At 41.6% G+C, this 9193-nt stretch overlaps 1 protein-coding gene across 1 annotated transcript; it reads left to right on the top strand.

Annotated features, from left to right (window-relative positions):
* The first annotated feature begins 1525 nt into the window (after window positions 1–1525).
* Window positions 1526–6300, top strand: LOC131256135 (trifunctional UDP-glucose 4,6-dehydratase/UDP-4-keto-6-deoxy-D-glucose 3,5-epimerase/UDP-4-keto-L-rhamnose-reductase RHM1-like). Its single transcript, XM_058257184.1, has 2 exons — window positions 1526–3088; window positions 5834–6300. Exons 1-2 carry the CDS (start codon window positions 1559–1561, stop codon window positions 6275–6277), a joined length of 1974 nt encoding a protein of 657 aa, XP_058113167.1. The 5' UTR covers window positions 1526–1558; the 3' UTR covers window positions 6278–6300.
* Window positions 6301–9193: the final 2893 nt, after the last annotated feature.

Raw genomic sequence — 9193 nt, forward strand, 5'->3', positions numbered from 1 at the left:
GTAACTTATTTTCTTAAGCTATTTTAACTTAAAAGTCGTCTCTATGGAGAGTGTGCTCTAATCATGATGAATGGATGTGCCATGTTGCAAAATTCACCCGTGACTAAGAAATCTACTCTACCAACTACTTTATTCATCTCATTTTAGGAGGTGGGCCCAAATATAATGTATATCCAACACTCAATGGACCACATGACTTACAACAATGGTATTGAATGCCTATCATTGAACCACACATATTGTTGTGCGGCCCATGTTTCTGACAATCTACCCATCCATCAGTTTTTCAACTGATTTTAATTAGTGGGCCAAAATATAATGAAGATTCGAAACTCAAGTAAACCAGAGCTCAAAAAACTGCCGTGTCTCACCATGATGTTTTCAAGGAATCCACCATGTCCACCTTTTGTCAGCTCATTTTAGGCATGGACCTAAATATGAGATAGATCTAACACTCAAATGGGTCACACTAGAATCAATTATATTGAACCTTCACTGTTGAAATAGTTACGAGGCCTGTATTGATTTTTTAAAATATCCACCTGTCCACTGGTTTCTTTATATCTCATGGGCTTAGGAATGACTTTATGAACAATTAATTTAGATGTCATATAATCAGCATAATAGGCCTTGGGAAGATTTCAATGGTAATTGTCAATCTCCATTACTTCCCCATTTAAGTTTTAGGTCTGCCTCATTTTTTAGCCTTCCTCCTAAGGCCATTATATGGATGGATGGGGTGAATTTTTAAGAAACATCACGGTGAATCTACGCATGTGGAGTTGGCTTCACTCATCAATCTGCCTCCGACAAGATGACCAGAGCAAAGGGAAACAAAGAATCTAGATCTTTTGATCGCAACAAAGAGAAAATTTCTATTTTCCACCATCATGATTAGTCCATGTCATCGATGATGTTGTAAGCAGCTGCATTAAATATAACCTGTGATAAAGTGGCCCAATCATAATGCAACAAACAAGAATATCTTATTGTGGACTCACCTTAATATATGCCCTGCACATTCATGTCTTCCATCCATTTTGCCGGCTCATTTTATGACATAAGCTCAAAAATAAAGCATCCAAATCTCAGGTGAACCACGCCATAAAAAACATGGTGAATAAATACCCACCATTAAAAACTTCTCGAGGCCACAAAAGTTTAGGAGCAAGGTGGTTTTTGTGTTTCCCTCCGTCCATGTCTATGCGAACTTACCAACAGGTTGGATGGAAAATAAATATTACAGTGGGCCCAAGGAGGCTTTTAATGGTGAACAGTAATTACCATTGTTTTCCATGGTGTGGTCCACCTGGGATTTGGATCAAGTTCATTATCTGGCAACTACTCTAAAATAATTTACCAAAACAGATGAACGGAGTGGATATCTAACAAATACATTAAAAGTACACCCCACGATTACATCATTACAGGACTCTGACCCTTTTTAATTTGTTGAGGTATTTTAAAAACAACGTATCATTCCACTCTACCGCAACCATAATCTCATCTACATCCTCTTCTTCTATCATTACAGTAGGGAAAAAGAAGAAACGCAGAAATGTCATCCCAACCAGACAAATACACGCCGAGGACAATCCTCATAACTGGCGCTGCTGGCTTCATCGCCTCCCACCTTACCAACCGTCTAATCAGAAACTACCCCAACTACAAGATAGTAGCCCTTGATAAGCTAGATTACTGCTCCAGCCTCAAAAACCTCATCCCCGCTCGTTCTTCCTCCAATTTCAAGTTCGTAAAAGGCGATATCGCAAGTGCAGATCTCGTCAACCATCTCCTCGTCGCTGAAGGCATCGACACCATCATGCACTTCGCAGCCCAGACCCACGTCGACAATTCATTCGGCAACTCCTTTGAATTCACCAACAACAACATCTACGGAACCCATGTTCTACTCGAGGCCTGCAAGGTCACTCGTCAGATCAACCGATTCATCCACGTCAGCACCGATGAAGTTTACGGCGAGACTGACGTGTATGCTGACGTGGGCAACCCAGAAGCATCCCAGCTCCTCCCTACTAACCCCTACTCAGCCACCAAAGCCGGAGCTGAAATGCTTGTAATGGCCTACCGCCAATCGTACGGCCTTCCTACAATCACCACACGTGGAAATAACGTCTACGGACCCAATCAGTTCCCGGAAAAGCTCATCCCTAAGTTCATCTTGCTAGCGATGAAAGGCGAGCCGTTGCCTATTCATGGAGATGGGTCGAACGTGAGGAGCTACCTCTATTGCGAGGACGTGGCAGAGGCTTTTGAGGTGATCCTCCACCAAGGTGCGGTGGGCCACGTGTACAACATTGGTACCAAGAGAGAAAGGAGGGTGATCGACGTGGCGGAAGATGTGTGCAAGCTCTTCCATCAAGATGCAAGCAGTGTAATCAAGTTCGTCGAGAACCGTCCGTTCAATGACAAACGATATTTCTTGGATGATCAAAAGCTCAAGAAGCTAGGATGGGAAGAGAGAACTACATGGGAAGATGGTCTGAAAATGACAATGGAATGGTATACCAAAAATCCAGATTGGTGGGGAGATGTAACTGGAGCACTCCTTCCTCACCCTAGAATGTCGATGGTGGGGCTTGCTTATGATGATATGTACTTCATCGAGTATCCAGGTTCGGTGGGCCATGCCATTCCTAACGAAGGGTCAGGATTAAAGTTCTTGATCTATGGACGGACGGGGTGGATTGGAGGGTTACTTGGGAATCTGTGTAGAGATGGTAAGATTGAGTTTGAGTATGGGAGAGGACGGTTGGAAGATCGGAAGACGATCTTGGATGATATAAAGAGGGTGAAACCAACACATGTTTTTAATGCTGCCGGTGTGACGGGAAGGCCGAACGTGGATTGGTGTGAGTCGCATAAGGTGGAGACGATTCGGACGAATGTGGTTGGGACTCTGACGTTGGCAGATGTTTGTAAGGATCAAGGACTTCTGGTGGTGAATTTTGCTACTGGGTGTATATTCGAGTATGATAGTGAGCACAAGGAAGGATCTGGTATTGGTTTTAAGGAGGAAGATAAGCCGAATTTCATGGGTTCTTATTATTCCAAGACCAAGGCTATGGTAAAAACCCTAATTCTCTATTGATTTTGATTGTGGTATGCTTGATGCGTGTGGGATAGTTCTAAAACTCAGTGAGTTGACTCAGAACTCGACTGAGTTAACTTTCAGCTGTCTAACATGTGAAATCCAATCCTTTCAAGAGCTTGGTCTAACCATCCGGATCACCTTGTGGAATAATCTGCCATATATACTGATCGAGTGGACCACGTATTTATTTTACTATTTATCAATGGATACATAGTGTTTTAATAGTGCGGCACATTTGATTAGTAGATAGGGTTGGCTTTTTCATTAGGAGATCCTTATGGTTAGACCAAGCTCTTGGAAGGATTGGATTTCACATGCATTAAATAAATTAAAATTAATAGGTTTTTATATTTTCTTCAAGCTTTACTCCCGTCTTGGTTTTTTACACTTTAGGCCCTCTCGGAAGTAATAATATATTCAATGATCTTTCAAAAATAAAAAAGAAATTTTATCAAGTATCGAATTGAGTCATTTAGGGCCCGTTCAGACACCACCAAATAAGTAATTTTTTTTTAAAAAAAAACTTATTTAAGTCAATAAGCTACTTTTTAAAAAAAAATTAAGTTAGTTTGATTAATAAACTTAAATAAGTAATTTATTAAATAAAGTAAATCATTTTTTTAGTTATTTTTTTATTGATTTTTAACTCATGAAAAGTAACTTAAACTGTCATCATGGCCAGGAGTGTGATCTAATATGATGAATGAATGTGCCAGTTGCAGAATTTACTCGTGATATTTTTTAGAAATCCACCCAGTCAACCATTTTATTCATCCTATTTTAGGAGGTGGGCCCAAATATAATGTAGATCCAATGCTCATGTGAGCCCCATGACTTACACCATTGATATTGAATGCCCACCATTGAACTGCACCCATTGTTGTATGACCCACCATGATGTTTGTGAGAATCCAACATGTCCACCAATTTTTCAACTTATTTCAATCAGTGGCTAAAATATAATGAAGATGCAAAATGCAAGTAGACCAAGCAATTTGAAACATTGTTATTGAACCCCCACCATCTTAAGGGAGGAGCTCAAACAATGGAGTGTCCCACCATGATATTTTTGAGAAATCTACCTTGTCCACCATTTTTTTTCAGCTCATTTTAGGTTGTTTGTCTAAATATGAGATACATCCAACACTCAAGTGGGTCACACTACCTGAATCAGTGGTATTGTACCTCCTCTATTGAAATAGTCACCAAGCTTACATTGATTTTTTGAAACATCCACCTATCCACCGGTTTTTTCATATGATCTTATGGATCTAGGAATGAATTTATGGTTAGTTCGGATGTCATGTAATCAGCATACTGAGCGCTGGAAAGATTTCAATGGGAGTTGTTCAAGCTCCATTATTTCCTTCAACGTGGCCACTTAAGCTTGGATATACCTCATTTTGGGGCCCACCTCCTAACATGATCTTGTAAAATAGATGAATGAAGTGAATTTTAAAGGAACATCGCAGTAGACCTCCGCACATGGAGTTGGGTTCGCTCACCAATCTGCCTCCGGCAAGAGGCAGGAGCATAGGGAACCAAATTGTTGCTGGCCGTAATTGTGACCCACATTGATGTATGTGTTGCATATCCACACCTTTCATCCATTTTCTAGCTCATTTTAGGGCATGAACCTAAAATTGAAGCAGATCCAAATCTCAGGTGGACCACACAATGAGAAACATGGTGAATAAATGCCCACCATTAAAAACTTCTCGGGGGCCACAAAAGTTTTGGTGCAATCTGGTCTTTGTGTTTCCCTTCATCCTGGTCTATGTGACCTCATCAACAGGTTGGATGTCAAATAAATATTACAGTGGACCATTGGAGGTTTTTAATGGTAAGAACATTATTTACCACTATTTCCTGTAGTGTGGTCTACATGAGATTTGGATTGGGTTCATTATTGGGCCAATGCTCTAAAATGAGCTGGGAAAACGGATGAACTGAGTGGATATCTAACACGTCCATTAAAGTGGGCCCTATGCTTACAACATTACCAGACTCAATGTGAGGTTATTAACAAAAAAAAAAAAGAAAAAAGAGTAAGGAACCCTCAACCACTGGTGTTGAACGACGCACAGTGTCTAGATTACCATATAGAATGAGATTTGGTATATATGTTTAAGCATCTCCAATATTATTCAATTTACTCACACGCCCACCTATACTGACTAATCATTCAATGATCCATAGCCTTCAATAAACATGTGTCCATCAGATGGTCCTTATCATCTGATCAATAGCATGGTTTTGGATGGCCACATAAAGTCCATTGATTGGATTTTAAGATTATTTGTTCAGTGCAAATTTTGGGCTACACCCATTTAATTTTAGAGGTGGCCCATCAAATTGAAGGCCAAGATTCATGGGCATGTGGCACAATTGGAAGGTATATATAGTATGCATTATCTTACATACATTTGTACAAACAATAGTCTAGAAGCATGAAAACCTAACCCGACCCAAAACCCAGTCGAGTCGAGTCAACTCGATCGAGAAACTTGTTTGATTGACCGAGTTATGACCAGATGGAGTTCATCCCTGAGTCTTGGTGAAATCTGGTCGAGTCGAGTTGAATTAGGTGAGTCAACTCGGGTTTTTAAACTGTTGTGAAAGCTATTACTACAAGCGATGTACTACTACATGTATACAGTTGAGATCTTGAAATACGTATGTGTACGTATGTGTATACAATCTACGGTAATTTTGCAGGTAGAGGAGCTCCTGAGGGAGTACGAAAATGTGTGCACACTCAGGGTCCGAATGCCGATCTCGTCCGATCTGAGCAATCCACGCAACTTCATCACCAAGATCAGCCGTTACAATAAGGTGGTCAACATACCAAACAGCATGACGGTGCTTGATGAGCTCCTGCCAATCTCGATCGAGATGGCGAAGCGTAACTGCCGTGGGATCTGGAATTTCACGAATCCCGGCGTGATCAGCCACAATGAGATTTTGGAAATGTACAGGGACTACATCGACCCTCAATTCAAGTGGGCCAACTTCAATCTGGAGGAACAAGCGAAGGTGATCGTTGCCCAACGGAGTAACAACGAATTGGATGCATCCAAGCTAAAGAAGGAATTCCCGGACCTGCTTTCGATCAAGGACTCAATTATCAAGTATGTATTCGAACCTAATAAGAAGACTTGAAGATCATTGGTTGGATGCTTGATCAGGGGCCCACCAATGATCAACGGTGTGAAGGAGTATGGACATTTGCATGGTTAGTGTTGTTTCATTTCTTGGATTTTTAAATAACTCTTGTATGGAAATTTTCAAGACTTTTCATGTTTGTTGTATGTAGATGTGGATTACCATCTGCAAGACAGTATGGTGAATGGTAATCTCCACCGTACACGTAGCCATGTGTACGATGGTTGATTTCATTTATTGGGTGGGGGGCCACTTGTTGAAAGGTGACAGATCGAGTCCATCTGTTGTGATAGTTGTATTATGTATATTATAGGATGTGCAATATTAGGGGAATGATCATATATGTTCTATGTATTTGAGCTGTGGGGCCCACCAGTACTGTGTATTGGAATCCAAACCGTGAATCTAGTGTGCCTCCTGTTCATCATACATTCCAACAATCATCCTTATATATCCAAAGCTCAGGTAGGACACACCACCAGGAGCAATGTAAAATGACATGTAAACCCTAGATGTCCACGTAGTGTGGCCCACCTGAGTTTTGGTCATTTGGTGCCCCTTCATCACCGGTGGGGTTGATCTGATGACTAGGATGGATCGCATATACACAACATTCTAGATGCCACATTCTATCTGGAAGTTTCTATGGTGGGCCTCACCCTCCTGATTGTCCCCCATCTTTCCCTTTGGTGTGGGCCACCTGAATTAGGGATCAGGATAGATTCTGGGATCTAGGCCTAACACGGGTGACACAGGTGAATCGTGATGGGAAACGGATTGGCTACTCACCCTGCCACTAGCCAATGGCTTGTGGTCGGTGGACTGGGCCCCACCATGATGTATTCGTTTCATCCATACCGTCCACTCATTCTTCCAGATCATTTTATGGTATGAGCCCAAAAATGAGGTTGATCCAAATCTCAAGTGGACCGCACAGTGTTGATTGAACGCTTACCATTAAAAACTTCTTGGGGGCCCCAAAATTTTTGGATCAAGCTGATATATTTTTTTTCCCTTCATCCAAGTCTGTATGACCTAATCAACAGGTTAGATGTCAATAACCATAACAGTGGGCGGTAGGAGGTTTTTAATGGTGGACATTCAATCACTACTCTTTACTCATGGTGTGGTCCACCTTAGACTTAGATCTACCTCATTTTTGGGTTCAAGTCATAAAATTATCTTTAAAAATAAATGGACAGTGTGGATAAAACACATACATCATGGTGGGTCCCACAGAGCACCAACCACTAGCCACCTGGCTGGCTGGTGGCAGCGTCACTAGCCAATCCGTTTCCCATGTGATGGAAGGGTTTTTGGATGGCAGTCAGTCTCACACATCACAGAGACGTTTGTGATCGGTTCCCTCCGTGGGCCCACCTCGATGGTGGATGTGTTGTTTATCCATTCCGTGCATCCGTTCTGAAAGACCATTTTAGGCCATGGTCCAAAAAACGAGGCAAATCCATATCTCAGGTGGACCACAAAAATTCAGAAACCAACCCGACATCATTTTAAGGCTTGCGTTCAGATCATTTTATCCCAACCTTGCCTGGCTCGGCCATCACCTCTCGACCGGACTTCATATGTACGGATATGCCATTCTAATCTTTCATTAGGCAACCCGTTCATCTTAAATGTAGACAGTTGATTTTGTTCATCCATGTGGCTGTATCTTTGTGATGTGTGACCTACATGATCAATAGATGGATTACAAATATTCAAGGGCGAAATAGGAATTTTATCAATTTTTGGCTAGGCCAGATCGTTTCGGACCCAGGCCCGAGACACGGGCGAGGCTAATGGGTCTAAGCCCGGTCGAAAGCCGAGCCAGGCTCTCACATGCTAGTTACGGTCTTGTGATTCATTTCAATCTGTAGCCATTCATTGCTGTAGTTTCTACTATGGACAAGAGCGATAGGGCTTTTCCAGCCGTTGGTTGGCAAGAGTATCTATAGCTCCATTTCCTTTCCTTTATATATAAGTGGGCTGTCTATCAGTCCATGGACTTCAAATATTAACCCGTCTAAAATTAGGCCCTGAAATGATTGGCGATGATTGGGCCAACTCAGGCCCATATGATTCAATGTGGGATGACCCACGAAAATCATTTTAGAAGATGCTAACATGCAGCTATGAAATTGTCTGCTGTTTACTCTCACGGTACACGTGGCAAAACATGAGGTATGTATGATCAAGACCGTTAGTCATATGGGCCACAAGGTGGATGGGCGGTCGACGAAAAAATTACTATCATTAGAAAACTTTAGCCATACATTGATTGGATTGCTGCTACAATCCCAACCCTGTCTCTAGGATATCGCCTATCCACGCGGTGGCCCACCAGATCAACAGTTTCTATTAATACATCTTTGGCCTGACGTCAAAAGATCTATTTTGTGGGATCCACCCGTGAGATGATTATGTTGAATCTAGACCGTGCTTCCGGTGGACCTCAGTTTAAATGTACATATCAAGAATTATCCTTATCCAAAATTAGGTGGAACACACCAAAGTAGCAATGTACAGTACACCTAAAATGTAAATGGCCTTATCCACGGGGGCTAATATGGTTTTTCGGTAGTCCTTGGTGAAAATATATACATTATATCACCCTTTATGAGTGGCGTCATGGTTGGATTGGCATGATCGACCAAGTAGCATGTGACATGCCTCCATGTCAAGTATATCACATACTATTTCGTCTTTATAATGTTTGTCAATTGATAATGATATAGTATATTGTTCAGTTACCTTTGTCTTGCTGACCTTCTTAATCCAACTGATTATATATAGGGAGGGATAACGTTCCATTTTCAAATGCAAACTCTCTACCATCACCTTGGAAATGATGTTCTCGCTGCTCACACTGTCGATGATCACATCATAAACTTTTCCATTCACCGTACGCCT

Source organism: Magnolia sinica, chromosome 9 (genome assembly GCF_029962835.1).
Source record: "Magnolia sinica isolate HGM2019 chromosome 9, MsV1, whole genome shotgun sequence".
Taxonomy (NCBI): domain Eukaryota; kingdom Viridiplantae; phylum Streptophyta; class Magnoliopsida; order Magnoliales; family Magnoliaceae; genus Magnolia; species Magnolia sinica.